Here is a 19875-nt window from a genome sequence, read left to right on the forward strand (position 1 = left end):
GTCCATTTATTCTGACCCAAATTGATTCTGCGTTGTTTTCTTTGTCCTGATTTAACACCTGGGCTTCAAGACTATTTCTTATGTATAGCGCTACCCCTCAGCCTCTTCTGTCCTGCCTGTCTTTCCTATACAGTGTGTACCCACTAATATTATATTCATCTCCATCACTCTGACAACCAAGTTTCTGTAACACCTATCACATTGTAGTTACTTGTTAGTGTAGTAGCTTCAGGTTCTAACATATTTTGTTTCTGAGACTTCTAGCATTTAGATAAATACATTTAATGGCTGTCTTACCTGAGTTGTTGTTTTAATTGTTTTAATGTGGTCTTCCTTTTGTTTTTTTTGTTTTCTCCCCCCTTCCTTTCTAGTTTAAATGCTTCTGAATCTCCTCAAGGATCCCTTCTCCGAGTAGATTGGTTCCCTTTTTGTTTAAGTGCAGTCTATCCCGCCTATATAGATAGTCCTTGTTGTACGATGTGCTCCAGTGTTCAAGAAAGGTGAAGCCTTCCTGTGTGCATCACGATTTCAGCCATGCATTTTGATTATGTATTTCCAGCTGTCCGTATACTGCTTTTGCAAGGTGCCGGTGGTATCCCAGAAAATACCACAGTTTGGGTCTTGTCTTTTAATTTCCTTCCTAGCTCTCTGAATTTGTTTTGCAGGGATCTTGGCCTGTCTCTTCCAATGTTGTTTGTACCGATGTGGACGACTACTACCGGGTCGTCTCCTGTTCGTTCTAGGAGCCTGTCCACGTTCTCAGTGATGTGCGAGGCAGAGGCTCATGGAAGGCAGCACACTATTGTAGTAAGGGGGTCTAAACTGCGAACTGAACTTGCTGTGTTTCTAAATATGGAGTCCCCAACAATCATGAACTCCCTTCTTTTTGCTGCCTGGCCAGCACTGTTTATAGGGTCCTGGATGTTGTTCATTTCGTTCTCTTGATGTTGGTTTTTGATCATCTAAATTTTGAAGTGGCTCAAATTTGTTGGATGTTTTGATTTCTGATGGTTGTTTTTGACGAAGTTTCTTTTTTTCCCTGCTTCTGTCTACCTGAACTCCTTCTATTTTGACCCTCTTCTATCTCCCCAGTGGCTTTCAGTCTGCTATGGGTGCAGACTTCCATGAATTGTGGGTGTGCCAGCTCCTCAAGCTCCTTTTGCTGTCTCATTTCCTGCAGCTCCATTTCTAGCATACTTACTAGTTTAAGCAAGTCCTGGATCATGCGGCACTTTACATACACTTGGTTTAGCTCTGCTGAATATACATGTAAAGGTAAATGTAAATGTAACTGTTGCCTGTTACATGGTAAGCCTACTTTGCAGGACATGTTCCAGAAACTGTTGATTTGTTGAGGATCTTTTATAAGTTTGGAAATCTGGTGCAGCTACTTCAAGTGCTAATATCTTATAACCCATTTCAGTTCTGTAGATGCACATCGCTCTGACTTTTCCATAATAACAGGCAAATCTCTTAAATAATATATATATTTCACATAGGGAACAGGGCTGTTATTTTAATACTTAACTCTTTTCCCAGAAATTATAATATTTGTAATATATTGTTGGTACTCAGCTGTACTCTATGATTTTCTCAGTAAGTTCCTCGTTGGAAGTCCCATTGCACGTGGTGTCCAGTGAACGTTAATGTTTTCGGTGTCACATTGTTTTACCCTTCAACCATATCAATGGTAGAGACCCTCTCAGACAGACAGTGAAATCTATCAGTCTAACAGTGCAAGCAACAAAACCAGCTTATGAACCCTTGCATTAGAGACTGTTCCAGGGTTTGTCCCTTGGTTTGTAAAATATTGATATCCACCGTAAATTCGTTAAAGGTTCAGTTCTGCTGACTAGAGCCTTGCAGGCCACTAGAGGTCACTGTTCTGTAATGGGCTTCTAATGAACCAGAACTGTCGGCAAGGCCAATGAATTGCACTGCCGCTTCTACTAATTATGAATTCCTGTTTCATCAGTCAATGACAGGGAAGTCATGGCTGCCTTTTTTTATATTCTTTGCATACTCATTTATGCTAATATGCCATTATATTTCTGTACATGTGGGTCTTCCATCATTAGAGCAGTTCATTATTGAAAGCTCTGTTACAAAATCATAATTAATGATTATGGGTAATTAACTGTTTTTTTTTCTTTTTTTTTTTTTCTTATCCTTCTGATTCGAGGCCCTTTGGCCAGATTCAGTTGGTTAGTTTTGTTTTTCCATGTATATATATTTTTATAACTCGAACTCTCACTTTCTAATTGATCATTGCCTTGCCACTTGAAAGTTTCTTTTTTTACACAATGTATCAAGCAGTAGTTCAGACTTTCCACTTAATTAAATATTACTAAAGACTGAGTTTTTTTTTTATTTTACACAGTCAAGAATTGGGGTCTCTGGCCTAAGGGCAAGAATTGTATATGAAATGTTCCCGAACCCAAGTCATTAGCAAAACTACAGTAACTAGCTCCCTTTAGTATTAATTGGTGTCTGTGAATCCAGCTGATAAAACCAATCTTGGACTACCTATACCTAATGTCACCTTAAATAAGAATGTCTAAAATTAGCTCCTGCTGGGGTCTGTAAAACCAGATGTGACCAGAGTTCAGTGTGTATCACATTTCTTTACACAACTTATCATGATTCCCAATGCAGTTTTTTCCACTTAAGATCGACTAAACCGTTTGCTTTTAAGGGAAGCACCCACCTCAGTTTTTTATAGGGACTTGTCCTAAACCTAAGGATCAAGGGATGATATATTTCCATAACAGTATGTGGAATGATCCCTTCCAAAAAATAAAATGAATAAAAATAACTAATCCGAACAATAATAAAACACTTTTCAGGTAGGTTATACAGCATTTTTTGGCACTAAAGGATTTTGCATTCACACAGTATTTAGACTGTATCCTAAACTATGTGTCTAATACATTATACAGTTATACAGTTTTTTTGAAAATTCTTTTTTTAAAAGCTGAATTTCACCTGCCTTGTTTCTTTTCTTTTTTTAAAAATGCACATCTTAAGATCTCTAGAACTTGGTAAATAGATGCTCATATTCTCTGAATGTTGCTGCTGCTGCCCACTCTACACCGCTCCACAGTGCTCTCTCAGCAGAAGCTGCGCTATTGTGATATTTATCTAAATTCAAACAAGGCTAATTAAAAGAGCTGCTGACAGTTGTTGTGATCTGACTTTGACTGGTGCTTGATGGTCATTATGGGTAAATAATGAACCAGGGCCACAAATGCAGCAGCTGCCAGCTTCGCACTGGAGAACAGCTACTGGTTCTAATTTAAAGATCCATCGACCGCTTCACTGCTCCCTGCAGATCTCTAGCAGACAACAAATGTTTCTCCAATGGCTGGGTATTGTGGTTTCAGCTATTTCAAATGCAGCCTTTAATTTCCTTGTTTAATATTTAACACACATATTATTAGCCCTTCAAAATGAACAACTTTTTCATTACAAGGAAGTTTTATACTTTTGTTTAGCTAGAGTATTTTTATTTAGCTTTTTCTAAGGAAAGTTATTTCTGTATTAACCCTTCAGGACTGGGATCGTGTTAACACGATCATATTGAAGTGGGCTTCTAGGACCTCTATCATGTAAGCACGATAAATGCCCTTCGTTTTGATGACTTACAGGGCCACTGTAATTTGCAGTAGAGACTTGAAACACATATTATTGGATAGGGGAGGGATTGGATTTCACTTCCTGGGTAGTTTTTTTTTTTTTTGTTTTTTTTCCTGTGATGTCACTGAGAGGGGCATTTAGTATCTAAAGGGCGGAGAACGTTTTGGCAGCGTGTGGAGAGAAAAGACATCACAGCCAGCTTCAAAGAAACTTGTTTAGCGGTGCAACAGGAGATGTGTTACGTGTGTGGGTAGTCACTGGAAAATACTGACACAGACACGGAGCATTAGTGTTGATACACTACCCAGGTGCACAGATTTAATTTCAACACAGTACTGACTCTAGGGTACCAGAAATGGTAACCCTAGTGTCATGTTTACTAAAACAAAGTTAAAAATAAAAGGTTGCCACACAAATGGTGAGCGCTAGGCCCACTACAAGGAACATCCCTCTCCAGGAACCTACTACTCTACGGTAACCCTCTCTATACTGTTTTGGGATCCACATTCCCTAAGCTGACCTACTTCTGTTCTATTGCTCCTGAAGTCCTGTCCTCCCAGCGACTCTGGGTCGTTCTGACGGTCCTGGCTGGGCAAGCGCCTTCGCAGGCCCCGTCTTGCAGTTAAAGGGCTCCGTGGTAGTTCCTGCAGAGCGGACGCTCCCCTCCTTGATGTCAACAAACACACAGCTTCTGTCTGTCTGTCAATGGCATTGCAATCGACCCGAGCTGTGGCACAGACGCTTTTTGAGCTCTGCGCAGCATCCCAGGGCACGCCCACCAGCCAATCTGTACCTCCTGATCCGCACAGGTCTGGGCGAGCCTACTGCTCAGCTGGTCGCTTAGCAACACGTCTCCTGCTGCGCGTCGTAGCTGATTTGTCCAAGGCACACACACTTGTTCAGGAACCAATGATCCGGCTCCCTATCAAAAGAGGTAAGAAAGACAAAGAGATATATATATATATATATATATATATATATATATATATATAGATATATAGATATATAGATATATATATATATATATATATATATATATATATATATAGATATATATAAATATGTGTGTGTGTAATTATATAAACTAGTGGATATAAGCAGATACTATTTCATGAACTAAATTTATTAGGTACATTTTTTTTTCCTTATTACTGATAATAATGGAATGAATAACCTATTTTATGTATAAATATTTATTTTGAGAATAAACGTGTATTATGTCATTGCAATGACTCGTCTTGTAATTTGCCCGAACACCAATATTTTTCAACAGAACTTTCAGGAAGTATTGTAAGGTCCCTTTGGTCATAGAATAACATTTTATTATAGACATACATCTAAGCAGAATACATAATAAAAAATACAAAAATGAACTATTGTGTTGGGGGGAGGGTGCAAAAAGTTTGTCAGGTTTCTTAAGTACTTTATAATGGATGTCCGTCCTCCTTAAATAATTCTCTGATGAAGAGTTTAACTGGACTTTGTTTTTTGTGGGGTTATTTCTACTCACAAACCAGTTAATTCATACATTGTGTTTGCATATGTGTTTTTCTTTGTAGGTACAGTAGAAGTCCAGTGACTCACTACAGGTATTCTAAAATATAAAGGCACTCTCTAGAGACTAATTGATTGAGCTTATAATGTAGTGCGATTTGGTGTTAAAATGATAAAAGACAAAATCCTCACTGGCTTTTTATAAATCAGAATTTGTTCAGTTCATTAGTATTTTCAGTTTGATGTAGTCTCATAAAATGTGGACATTGTAATACGTTATATCTTAATCAACGATGCATTAAAGGCAGGCCATATCAAATTAGATTAAAAAAACAGGTTCCGCCCCCATTTTAAACCAGGGACATTCTAACTAGGCATGTGCTTAGCCATATAGCAACAGTGATTGCTTACAAATAAAACATGGCATGCTCCTAAACCGATTGTGCACGGCAATCTCTTTCCAGAAAAGACAGCTAATTGAACATGATAAAGTGTAAAGTTAATTAACACCCTTAAGTTTGTTGATTGCTTTCACAGGATTATATTGTTCATTTTGGTAGCAGCTTTCGGTCCCAGCTGTCGCCTTTTTAGCAAATGTCACCAGTAAACAATAGAGACACCATCTCGAGTCGTAAATGGTCCCTGTGACAGCACCCCCTTGTGAGGCTGCCTCTGTAGAAAATGATTAGAACAATTGCTTTTTAAAGGCGGCTCTCATTGCATTCCAGGTCCCATCGGCACCCTTTTTTATCCCTTTCCATGGCAGAGTGGTAAAACATTTCACTTCCTCCAAGCAAATGAAGTGATTTACTGAGCATCAGATGGAAAAAGCTCTGTTAAACTAGAATGATTTTATGTATTTTCCCCCTTTTTTGTTAATTAACTTTTTTCCCATTTTGATCACAAGATTAAACAATTAAATATATTCCATGAAAAGAAGGCAAAACCATTTTTTTTGTTACTTTAACAGTTTCAGTGCTTTCTGGGGCTGTTTTTAAAATGCCTTTTATATTAACGGATCAATGTCTATTGTGAAGGGTGTATCGAAATGATACCAAGGCTGCATTACTGTTGGTCTTTGGCAGCAATGTTTTTGGAAATAATCAGTAATTAAGGCTTATTCTTATTTAGCAGAAACAAATAGTTTAAGGTGACTTCTAGTTTTTAAACTGAGGGGTTCTAAAAATAGATTAGCTGTTCTTCGTGATGTTTGAAACAAAATACCTTGTTGATAAAAAAAAAATTGAAATTAGGAGTAAATAGGAAATTGCTGCCAGACTGTTTGCTGTAGAGGGAAATAAACATATGGAATAAGTATCTAACGGAGGTCAGTGATGCAAGGAGCATCAATATGTTCAAGAAGGAGCTACTGTTGGAACATTTCATTGTGGATAGAAGGGTGTAAAGAAAAAAGCTACGTGTGGTTGGCTTCCCTTTTTAATTCAGTTCTGAATACAGAAATTTGTAATCAAATTCAAATGTTAAAAATTGATATTTTAAAAAGCGAAACATTCCTCTTTACACCCAAGAATGAAGGTGAAGGACAAGCTGACTACTGTAGTCACTTACTATTGCATACTTTTCCATTCACCTTGGTGGTTTTCCTAATAATAATAATCATAATCGTCATCATAATAATCCTCATAGTTTTAAATGCAGCCAAGGCTTGCCTTTGACATGTTTCTCGTGAGCTGCGAGTCAGGAATGCTGAATATATGTATTGAGGCTGAGTTTGGTTGTGGATTTCTGGCCTGCAGTTGTCGGTTACTATGCTTGGCAGGCTTTGGCAAGGGCAGGATAAAGAGGCGAGTGGTTGCTCCTGCCTTGCCCTGTAAGGCAAACACTGCTTCCGTCAGGACCCATGCCTATAAAATGATGACAATCAGTCTGTAAAACTATTGAAGTTATTAAAATATCACAAAACGGCTCCCGTTTTTAATGGAAAACAAACCACTGATGCGATGAGACCTGCATATGAGTGCTAATAAAATATGATGCCGTGCCTTCATATTACCTTGAAATAGGACAGTATGTATAGTGCCATTGGGGAAACTTTATCAAAAACATTAGCATGTAAAATAACACCTGAAACAAGACTGAAGTAAATTAATTTTTATAAGACTTCGCTTTCAAAGAGATTAATCGCCTGTTTTTAAATCCCGTTTTGCTAAAGTAATTTATTATTTCTACTTGAAACATAAGTGTATGAAGAAGTGAGAAAGTGCAGCTGTCAGAAGATTAACCAGCTGAGAACTATTGTCAGCATTAATTCTGTTCTAATAAATGACTCTCTGGAGCTATTTAGCAGCCTCTAATGTAGATACAAAGCTATTGACCTATGATGGATAGTAGTGGATTCTTTTGTAAGCTTTAACTCTGATTTGTCCTCTTACTTTAGGAGGTCAGTTCTGGGGATTAAGCAGAAAGGCTGCTCCATGCTGTGAATGATGATAATACGTAATTAAACAAAAAAGAGGGGTGACTATCGCCTAAATACAGTTGTGCTAAAACAAAATGAAATGAACACAAGTTGAAAATAATATCCTCGGTTTAGATTCAGGATCTCTGAAATAAACTTTAAGCATCAGACTGGATTGTGCAGGAAAAAAAAATATTAGTAAGCTATAAAAGGCAATCCGCTTATTGCTCTGTTTATACTAGAGAATAATCACTGAAGTGCTCATGTTTCATTCAATGAACTGCCTTCAAATCAGTACTGTACAATATTGAAGAATGTTAGTAAAATTGGAAAATCTCATGAAACAGTATGTTGTTTTATGTGGTCATGTGAGCCACTAGACCAAACTGTGAGTCGTGTGCAACTGTTCTGCAGCAATATTGGAGAAGTTGAAGATCTGAACAGGAAAATGTATTCAAAAACAGATTTTTTAAAAACGCATAAATTCTTTTGTCAAGCAGACAGATATTTTGAGTGCTTTTCAACTATAGTAACAGCTGAAAATCGGTCATCTACCTTTATTTAATAATAAATGTGATTTTACTGTCTGTTGGTGACTTGACTTGATTTTTTCCAGTTAGTCTGTCATTTGGAATTGTGACATTTTATAATTTGGTTCATTTTAAGGTGTTGGAGCAGCACGTTCTGGAAAACTTACTTTCATGGTTGGCGGATTAGAAGAGGAATTCACTGCGGTTCAAGAGCTGTTAACCTGCATGGGTACCAATGTGGTATACTGTGGTGAAGTTGGAACTGGCCAGGTAAATGCAGTGATCCATATGTCAATATAGGGTATACAGGAAATGTTCAGAGATTCAGTGCAGTTGATGCCACCAGAGAATGGACACAATGAAAATGTAATCCAGGGGGAGCAACCTGCAGGTCTCTAGATTCAAAGATCATTCCATGGTCCATGTCAGTAGATGTTAATGCTACTAATATACCCCCTAATATGGCTCTTGTATCTGTTTTCCTCATCAGTTAAAGGGCTTCTGTGTCCCTGGGGTACTCTAGAGCACTCTTACACGGTTAGGGCTAATACATCGATTGAATGAAGTCTCTGGATAGATATTACTTCAGTTTAAGATATTTAAACAGGATAACCTCATTTAGCTAAAAGCTACAGTAGGTTACACGGCACAGCTTTTCTAGAAGGCAGCCTGTTGTATGGAATTATAAAAGAAATCATTAAGACCAGAAATGTTCAAATAAGATCAGACAGTGGAGACCTATAAAAGTAATTTGGCTTCCAGTTTTCCTCATTGCTTGTAACCCATGTCCTGAATTTGGTAATGCTAATGATTGCATTGGAGCTTCTTCTGTTTTGTGTTGATGACCACTTAAATACAAACTTCATAAGCACTATTTTGAAACAAATGATCCAGAGAGAGTAATAAAACCATTTTAACAACATTAAACCAAATTCAAATAGTGCCTCGTGTTTAAACTTCTGTTTTGTTTCTTCTTAGTTTTCATATATTTTACACATACTGTACCATACTAAAAACAAACACGCCATCTACCATTGAAATCAGGTTATTATTGTTACAGGCAGCAAAGATCTGCAACAACATGCTGTTGGCTATTAGTATGATTGGGACAGCTGAGACGATGAATCTTGGAATCAGGTAAGTGTGATAGGGTTTTTTTGTTTTGAATGAGGGATTTGGTTTTTAAATGCTGTTTTGAAACCCACTTCTGTGTGAAAGGCATACTAGGCTTTTTCTTTGTTTTTAATTGTTGAAATGGTGAGCTGGTGTTAATCCCCTACCTCCACCTATTCTGTCTTCTAGAAAAAAAAAAGAAAAAAAAACTGGCAGAATATTTAGACAAAACTTAGTTACAGTAGCAGGTCCTTGTTGTTCTTGATTGATTAGAATTGTTTTTTAAAACAGGTATTTAAGAGCAAAATCACTTTCAAGTGATGCAGTTTAGCACAGTGTTTCTCAGATACAGTCTGTTATAGCCAGCTCTAATAAAGTTAAATACATTTTGGCTTAGGATCTGTTTGCATTTATTTTGGTTAATCTGGGTCACTGCAGTCAATTATGTTACAACATTTCATCTTCAAATGCATAGTTGTAACAGATTTCTATTTTTTAAATTAACTCTTGAGAAAATGGCAATATTGCTGCAGTAGCCTTGTCAGCTAGTAAGGCCATGCTGACCCCTTAAACTGTCATTATGTATTTGAGAGGAATTTGCTTGGCGCTTCTCTCATTGGGTTATTGATACAATTTACATTTTTAAATTGAGTACAGAATTGAACAAAATCAAAACTGCTGCTATTATCGTAACCATTAACGTTGTGTGTGTGTGTCTACTTCTGTTGGAAATGTATAAAAGTTACAAAATAACTTAAGAACAGCACCTACATCATTATGATGTATTATAAAACAAAGATTCTGTGGCAAGTTGACTAGCAGTTTGAGACACAGTATATGCTGGGAAATGTAACCCTGGCAGGCATTAATAAAAACCTCCTAAATGAGCAATTGCCTGCACAATAATTAACACTTAATGCAAAAAAAAAATAATAATATTAATATTCAACTGTATGCATTTGAGGTACTTTTACTTCAGTAACGGTACCACAGCTGGAGGATTAAAAAAGAATTCTGAATTTGAACATGCTTTTATAATTGGTAATGGTATGATGGTAACACAAATTAGGTAGGATTTTGTGGAATCATTTTGTTAGCTCCATGTACTTTTAAGAAAATGCAAAAAGCACAAAAGTATTTATTTAATAAATACGGTACGGTAGTCTCCGGCTAAGAGAACACCCCTCTCTAAGTCAGAGTTGACCACTAGAGAGTGACATGAAGACGGGACCCACAGGATTCCCACGGTACGAGGAAAAAAATGGTGTTAAGTTTTGCGGGATGGGATGGTACAGGAGTGAAGCTTACGGGAACGGGAAATTAAAAAATAATAATAAAGCTCTCAGGATGGACAAGAACGGGATTTAAGCTTCTGGGAATGGGAAGGAATGGGACTACTTTGTCACCAGCAGACAGGAAGAGTGTTTTTTTTTGCTCTTTTAAAGTCATTTAAAGAGCCTATGACATGGAATTTGACTGTTACCATAAACATACAAAATAATATTAACAGGTCTCACTTGAACATATAATCACATTAATTTTACCAAATTATGTTTAATCTCGCTACAATTAATCAAATAATACCCGGAAAGACACAGAGGGCGATCTCCATTTCCTGGTTTGGGGCCAGGAGACTGTGACCTCACAGAGGGAGATGCCTCATATTTCTCTCTGTATACATATGTACAGTATATTATGGATGTGCACATTTTCGGTTTTTATGAATATTACCCCTAATCATAATGCAGAGATGCCAACGACTACGATTTGGCTGTAGCAGCTACTATTTTGGAGGTTCTGCTACGGCGCTGCGTAGAAGCGGTATAATACTACGATTTTTAATAAATAAATAAATTATGGCTACTGAATGTTTATGAAATATTATTTCAGTACCATGTTGTGTGTTTTATTTATTTATTTTTTTATTTTTTTAATTAATTAATGGTTCGTAATACTGTATTTCACTGACATACTAAAATCTCTGAGCCGGGTTGCTTAGTAACCGGTTTAGAAACTGAAACTGCTGCACAAAATTCTAAACACTTGTTTTTATATTACCGAATTTATAGATTACATCATTATATTGCACATTGTGCTTATAAAGACATTGTGCTTGCACTTATTTTTTTCTGAAAAAACTAAAACTAAAAACAAATCACTAGTAGTATACCGGTAGTGTTCAATGCTGTGTAAAGATACAGGACAGGACAGGATTGGAAATGATGACTCTTTTATGGGATGGGATGGGACAGGAACATTTCTGACAAGACAGGATGGGACAGGACTGAAGTTTAATTCCTGTGTCACTCTCTATTGACCACCAGACACTATGAATCAATAAACAAATAAATATGTATTACTTGTGATGACGCACGTGCATCAGCATATGAATTGAATAGAATAAGTAAGAGAAAAGCAATAGGCAAGTGTGTGTTAATATCATTGCAGTCAAGTAAAAGCTTGTGCGCAACAATAGAACAAGAGGGGTAATTACGCCTTTGTAGCATCAGAAAAAAAACATTTGCAACAAGCCTAAAGCAAGTTTAACATACTACAGGGGTGTCACTAAAATATTTATTCCAAGCAGATTACAGTACTTTGGAATGTAATCTTTATAAACTAGACACGAGTTTATGAAAAACGTCTTTCTTCATTTTTTTTTTATCCAGCGAGAGCTGCAGCATCACATATTGCATCTTGTTAATACTGTACCACCTAACCTTTGTTATCTGTGAAACACACAATATGGAAATACCTGCCTATAATAATAATAATAATAATAATAATAATATTTATTTATTATTTTTTTTTTTTTAATGTTATTGAATATTGTTAAATATACATTATATAACAGTTCATTTTGAAACTCCAAAGAAACGCAAACTATATACAGTCAGTTTTCTTCAATATGCACAATTTAGTTAAAACTGATTCGCTGGTAGGATGGGACCAGCAAATCAGATGCTAGTTAACACGAGCAGGAAAAGAAGAGCCCGCCCACTGCTTGTGTGGCAGAAACACTGTAAATAGCAAGGCAGGGCGTTCGGTGCAGTTTCGTTGATACACTTAAATAATGTTATTAACTGTGCATGTTATAAAAATGTAATTATTGAAATCGGTTATCCAGTATTTATATTGATGTATATAATGAGGAATGGAATCAAATGAAAAATCGATTTTCGATTTAGTTGTAGCAGCCCTAACACAAATCTTTGTACACCGTGGTTGCGTCCTGTTGGCTGACAATGCTGCAATCAGAACAGCCAGAAGCCTTGTTATTCATTGAACATATCTTTTGTTGGAGTAAAAATAAAAATCAGTACTCTGTATTACCTATACTACCTTTTCAGATGTTGATAATGCTTGTGAATGTCAACATGGTGCTGTTTTTTTCCACCAGTACTGTTCGTCTCGGTTCAAAAATCTATTGCCTGTACATAACAAATCTAGACCTTTGCTTTGGCTTCCAGCTAAACACATCTGAATGAGTTATGGGCTTTGCTACTGTGTATTTGCTTCTTGCTGGTCAACTTGCACCCTAGTTAGCTCTCAGTTTGCAGTTTGGTTTTAAACTTTATGGAACTTGCCAGCAGAAGATATTCAAATTGATTCCTGAGGGCTTTTAGAAACTGCACTGAACCTGTTTTGAATGCCCTTAAAGAGATTATTCATAAGCATCTAAGATTGTCTTGTAGTACCTGGAAGCTGCTCTTTACTCTCCTAAGGCCTTATGATAAGTTTAAAAAGACTAAGTCAACTTCCATTTCTTTCCTGGTCCTTTCCATTTCAAAATACTATGGTAGCTTCATAATAGCCTTTTAGAAAGCAGCCACTGATTTATTGTACTTTACAAGCCGAGAAGAAAATTGGCATCAGCAAACATAAATTCCCCCAAGTAGTAAATGTTCAGGGAAATATTGCAGCATTACAGTCTTCTAGATTTATAATTCACCAGCAACAGATTCACATGGGAGAGTTTTTGTTTTTTAAAACACAAGCACGAGATATGAGATATGAACTTCTTAAAACATTTTTAATGGCAATACCAGTAAGCCTGGCTAAACAATAAATACATATTATTACTTTTGTTTTGGTTTTGTTTAAACTTCAGTGATATGTTTGAGAGGTTAGCTTCAGCCACAGTCTGCATACCCAGGTTAGAAGTGATACATGCAGTTAAATCATTTGTAAACGTTATTCATTTTAACAGTAATCTGAATTGATTTCACACTACACTTCATTCATGGTTAGGCGATGGTTAATGTGAACATTTACTTCAAGAAGTACTTCTGTTTCAAAGTGCTGATATACAGTAAAGAACTTTAAACAAGAAAAAATGTAATGTCCAAGAAAGAAGAACTAGAAGCATACATATAATTATAGTTGAAGAACAAAATAATCAATATTAGAGGTGATATGAAATACCTGTGCTGAGAACAGCCATTTACGTTCCAAGAAAAGTGTCAACACACATTTTAACTTTTCCAAATGTATCAGGCTGCCTATTGGTGTTCGCAGCCTAATTTAATTGTTAAATGTAATCTCTCTATACAGTTTATGTATATGTATATAACCAGCTATCCGCTATGTGCTTTCTCCTCCTTTATTTTCTATGGTTTGAGGTTATTTTAATGTTTGTAAGAACAGGCAGGTATGTCTATTGGCAAGTTTATTATGAGGATTGACAAGTGCTGTCATCATTTTGATAGCAGGAGCAGTATATCTTTCAAATAGCAATGGAGCTCTTATGCAGAAAGAATCACATGTTCCCAGCCAATTTACAGGGAAACAGCAGTAACATTTGATCATGCTTGAGAGCCCAGTAGCTGCTTCCTATTAAATTTGCCCTTTCAGATACCTGTCTCGGATTAATTTGTTGATTTCAAATGGAAACTCGGTCTTCTCCAGTGAAGCATGACGTTCTGAGAAAGACACTCTGAATGACAATTATATTCTATCTGGTTTCAGACTATTACAAGCTTAGGCTCAGAGGAAGACAGAAGACTTCACTTACTGATTTTAATACCGTGTCCAATTTTAACTGTCAGTTATTTATACACTGGTGGAATAGTCTTCGAAAGGAAGAAATGCAAAAGACTCCTAACTTTTTTATTTATTTATTTATTTATATATTAATTTATTATTTTATTTAAATAAAAAAGACTCAAAGAATATGGGCCTCCTCAAAGAGATTTGTAAGTGTGGTTAAAGCACAAAGTTTAAAACACTGTGGTTGAAACGGAGCAATCCTCAAGAGTTTTCTTTCTTCTTTTTTTTTTTTTTTTCCTTTTTGTTCCTTGACCGAGCAGTAGTTTGCATATGTTACATTGAATATTGGGGAGCTCAAAAAAATCACTTTGTTAGCTATAAAATAAAGGCTGTCTTGCCTAACTCCTACTGAAAATTGAACATTTCATTTAGTGAAAAAGCACAACTCTATATATTCTTTCAAAACCCTGTTAGGTGAGGGTATTGTGGTCTGTAAAAACGTGCCCTTCTATGATCCATTAATATCCTTGCTTGTAGCTACAGGACAATGCTTGTAAAAAATAAATAAAAAAATAAAAAAACAAGGTCTGTAAATTTGTATTGCAACTGCTTCCTTTTGTCAACTGTTACATGGATAAGATATTGTAAAATACATCAATGATCTTTATATTAAATGGGATTCCCTATCCACTCTTCCGAGTGGGATAGAACTTAAGCTCTGCCCATCTATAATAAACTGGTCAAAATGTGAATCTATTATGCAGACCTTAATTTGTGGTTTTGCTTAATCACAAACACTGTACTTAATAACAAAATGATTTATTGTTAGGCTGAGAACAACAATTCATGTCACCAATGCTGCAATATAACAAATTATTTCTCTGCTTGGACAGGCTTTATTATATCAGAAGCAGTAACCTTTTCAACAACTGACCCAGAACTATAATACATGGTTGTGAGGAAATGTTGAATATATGTCACACTATACAGTATACTGAGGGATGACCCAGTCACTGTATTTTATTTATATATATTTTTTAATTTGAATTGCAGACATGAACTGAAAAACGTAATGACTAAGATTTTAAAAAATTGAGTTATCCAAGATTTCCAAAACAGTCTGGTAATTTGTAATGTTTTCTCCCAGAGTTGGATTCCAGTTTAATTAGTGCTGAGACAGTTTACAAAATTTGTATTAACAGTAAAAAAAGAAAATGTGAGACGGGTGGAGCTTTGGCATACTTAGCGGTCTTAAAGACCAATAATGATTTAATAGACATTCAGTACAAAATATATTTTATAGTTGGAAACTGGAGACAGTTTTTTATATGTTGTATTTTTACTTTGTATAGTACAGTTTGGTTGGGGGTGGGAGGGGAGGGGGGAGGGGGGAGGGGGGAGGGGGAGGGGGGAGGGGGGAGGGGGGAGGGGGGGGGGCAGGCAATGTCAGGGCAAAGATAGCCCGACATTAACCCTTAAAATCTGTCATTTCATGATAGGTACAATTTGTAAACCTAAAAGAATATCAGCCATTCTAGTCTTAGAGATTTGGAGCTCAGTTGACTTGTGTCAATCTCGATTTGAGCAGGGTTCAAGTAACCACTGTGCATTAGACAGCCATGTTTTATGAGTAAATTAAAGATAAATGGTACCAAATCTGTTTTTATTTTTTTCCCCCCCATATAATAATCCTTAACCCATATCCAACAAGCATCCCGGATCATTATTCAGCAGCTGCATTCGTCTGTGTGACACTGGCCTATTGTCCTTCATGCTGGTTGGCTATTTGGTTTTTTTAGTTTTGCCTTGAACACCCAAAAATGAAACTTTCAAAGAGATTGAGATGACAGTGCTGGCATTTCATCATTGCTGGGTCTGTAGAAAGGCTGGGGAGGTCATAATATGTAGAACTGAAATCCATCTATGGAAACTGGACTTCCCCTGAAAGAGTTTAGAAGATATTAGATGTTGCCTTATTACCATATGTTCATTGATTTAAAGAGCCCCAGTATACTTGGCTTTGCAGTGAAAATGTCATGCAGGATATTGAACCAGATCTGCTTGCCTCTTGTTTATTGTATAATTAAAATCACTGTTGTGCTTTTTTAATTTTATGGATGTATTTGAAAAATGTATATTCAGAAATGTTATGTATTTATGTAATTACACCGATCACTGTTATAATGTTATGATTATGACCTTCCCTCACAATCAAATGTTTTTGCTTTGTTTTTTCTAGTGCTTGTTATTGTATGATTTGTGTTTTTTTTATTTTTTTCTTTAGATGAACTGTTGTTCACCTGCATTACCCAGTCTCCTAATGTGTCGTTGACAAAATTCTTGGGTGTCCATTGAAGTTTATTGGTTGCCTTCTACTTAAAGAATTGACACGCTTCGTAAATTAGTCTGATAAAGAACGTTTCTGATAAATATCAATACTAAATTATTTTTTTAGACAGCTATTAAAACAAGAAAAATGGCAGTGCAGGGCAAAAAGCAACTTTCAAGTCACCCATGTCCTTTACATTTAAATGCTCACACTGCTCATCTTTAACCTTTGACAGACTAGGGCTTGACCCCAAGCTGTTGTCGAAGATCCTGAATATGAGCTCCGGTCGCTGTTGGTCAAGCGACACCTACAATCCTGTTCCAGGAGTGATGGAGGGGGTGCCCTCTGCCAGCAACTACCAGGGAGGATTTGGGACGACACTAATGGCAAAGGTTGGTGTTACTACTGTGTGTGTCAGACAATATTTATAACACTTAATAGTGTATCAAACAATATTTATAACACTTATAACACTTAATACACTGGTAAATAACATTGTTGCAAATAGAGGGTATGTAAACTTTTGACGACAACTATGTGTATATGTGTGTGTGTGTGTGTGTGTGTATATAGAGTACAAAAAGTTAAACATTGTAGCTAATCTTAGTTATGTCATTTCCATCTTACACAAGCCATCTGATAAAAACATTTTAAATGGCTGTATTACAACAATATGAGGGGCTGTTGTATTTTTACAAACATACATGGTTTTGGGTCACTGAGTTATTTACTCTTCAATTTAAACACTGCGTAAAATGTATTTTGGGTGATTTAAAATGCAACTTTACCTTAACTCACAAGTACTTCCAATAGATACAGTACATACTGTAATGCTAACTTGTGGGGTATGCATTAACTACAGCCTTACATTTGAACTGTAATATTAGTTTGAACTACTGTGGGGCAGCAGTGTGGAGTAGTGGTTAGGGCTCTGGACTCCTGACCGAAGGGTTGTGGGTTCAATCCCAGGTGGGGGGACACTGCTGCTGTACCCTTGAGCAAGGTACTTTACCTAGATTGCTCCAGTAAAAACCCAACTGTATAAATGGGTAATTGTATGTAAAAAAAAATAATGTGATATCTTCTAACAATTGTAAGTCGCCCTGGATAAGGGCGTCTGCTAAATAAATAAATAATAATAATAATAATAATAATAATACTGTATAAAAACTTGGTCTAAATTGAAGAGTAAATTACTCAATGACCCAGAACCTTATCTGGAGTGCTGGAACAATTAGTTACAAATAAAGAATTGTTTTGCCATTTGCTTTAATATTCATCTTGATACTGTATATCCTGTGTTTGTCATATTTGTGACCATGTTTATGCATATCTTTGTATTTGTTTGTATTCGTGTTGTTTTTTTGTTTTTTTTTAAGGATCTGGGTTTAGCACAGGACACTGCTACCAACACTAAAACAGCTATTCCACTGGGATCTTTAAGCCACCAGATCTACAGGGTGATGTGTGCTCGGGGCTTTGCACAAAAAGACTTCTCGTCGGTGTTCCAGTTTCTCCGCGAGGAAGAAAATCAGTGAAAAATAAAGAAATGCCTGTCTGAATGTGTGCCTGGTAAAACCAAATGCAGGCAGTTGCTCCAGTAGCTGATAGATGGTATTTTGAATGCCAGAAACTTTGAAACTCTGTAGGACATAGTTGTATTTTGACAGGTAATGAGGGTGTATTTGTATTCAATTTTTGCCCTAGTTTTAGTGAACAATGAATACAAATTTTGGGTAATTTTTTTTTTTTTATTATTATTTCAGCAAAGTAATATAAAGATAAAAGTCTAGTGGAGGTAAAAAATAAAATAAAAGCAAAAGGCCAAAAATTTTCTCTGCAACAATGACTCTATAGGGTCTGTATTCTGGCGCCAGAAATGGCAGAACACTGAAATGTATTCAACATGCAAAAACACTGTTTCATCATATATACTAACTGGTATTGAGCCATGTGCCATTTTTTCCTTTGTTAAACAGAAACACCAATTATATACATGTGTGTTTGTTTATTTTAATTACATTTTATTTTTTTTCAAATTTTAGTTTTTATGTTAGTCATCATACATTTTAATCAGTGGCGTGGCGTGACACAATCTGCTGGGGTAGCAGAGTCAACACTTCCATTTCCACTTAATATTTACTATAACTGATGCAATAACATAAAATGCAGGCAGTGCTAAACAAGCTAATTCTATGGTGAACATTGCTGCTTAGAAGAGGTTGTTACTGGTACCAGCTTTGTATCTAATCCCCAGGGGTGGATGCAACATTAATATATTTCTATAATGAGGACTTCCAGATTTGGGGAAAAGAAAAAAGAAAAACCCTGTGCTGGCCAATTCCAGCTGGATTCGAGACGGGTGCTGTCAGAGGTGCAGGTGCTTTTGAGACACAATGTCAATTCTTTAAACTGGTGAGGGGTTTATAGCATTTGTTGGCTGATTTTTCAAGCTGCATATTGTAAAACAAATATTTAAAATCACATGCTAAACCAGCTATGATGAACAAGCAGTTTTTTTGTTTATGTTGTTAACCAATGCACTGCAGTCTATTGCAGTATTTAAACAATGTATTTATTACCTTTGTAACACAGACTGTTTGTAAACGTGCACAATAAAGCCACAATCCTTCATTGATTTTAATCATTTGAACGAAACACAAAAAATAATCCAAAATCAACACCATCTGTTGTAGCGTGATTAAATGTAAACCAGTTCATTAAAGTCTAAATCTTGCATGACTAGTCAATGGTGCTTCAGTTATTAATGTAAATAGACAAACAAGCCTACCTGCACATTACCAGCAATCAGTAACGATACCTCCTATGTCTAAATCCTCAAAGTTGTTCCTATCCTCTCTGTTCATGCCTTTTTTAGTCATTAATTTGATTTAATCTTAGTCAAATTGTTGGTCGGTTTCTCCCTTTTTATTATTATTATTTATTTCTTAGCTGACGCCCTTATCCAGGGCGATTTACAATTGTTACAAGATATCACATTATTTTTACATACAATTCCATTATTTTTTACACATTATTTTTACATACAATTGCCCATTTATACAGTTGGGTTTTTACTGGAGCAATCTAGGTAAAGTACCTTGCTAAAGGGTACAGCAGCAGTGTCCCCAACCAGGGATTGAACCCACGACCCTCTGGTCAAGAGCCCAGAGCCCTAACCACTACTCCACACTGCTGCCCAAGTATTAAACTACTTCTTTCCATCTCTTACTTGTGCATCATTTAATCAGGTCTTTAAGTCATGTGACTGTCCGGTTGCACAAAGGTCTATACAGTGGTTTGCAGAAGTATTCACCCCCCTGCAAAGTTTTCACATTTTGTTGAATTACAAGTAATGTATGCAC

General features: G+C 36.2%; 1 protein-coding gene across 1 annotated transcript in view; it reads left to right on the top strand.

Moving 5' to 3' along the window:
- The window catches only part of LOC117399636 (3-hydroxyisobutyrate dehydrogenase, mitochondrial-like), a 62396-nt gene extending 43141 nt beyond the window's left edge, over nt 1-19255 (top strand). The window contains exons 5-8 of the mRNA XM_033998935.3: nt 8216-8349; nt 9140-9216; nt 16746-16902; nt 17890-19255. Coding sequence (XP_033854826.2) covers nt 8216-8349; nt 9140-9216; nt 16746-16902; nt 17890-18048 — 527 coding nt within the window. The 3' untranslated portion in view covers nt 18049-19255. The remainder of the gene's footprint in view (nt 1-8215; nt 8350-9139; nt 9217-16745; nt 16903-17889) is intronic.
- Nucleotides 19256-19875: the final 620 nt, after the last annotated feature.

The sequence above is a fragment of the Acipenser ruthenus genome, chromosome 4 (assembly GCF_902713425.1).
Source record: "Acipenser ruthenus chromosome 4, fAciRut3.2 maternal haplotype, whole genome shotgun sequence".
Lineage (NCBI taxonomy): Eukaryota > Metazoa > Chordata > Actinopteri > Acipenseriformes > Acipenseridae > Acipenser > Acipenser ruthenus.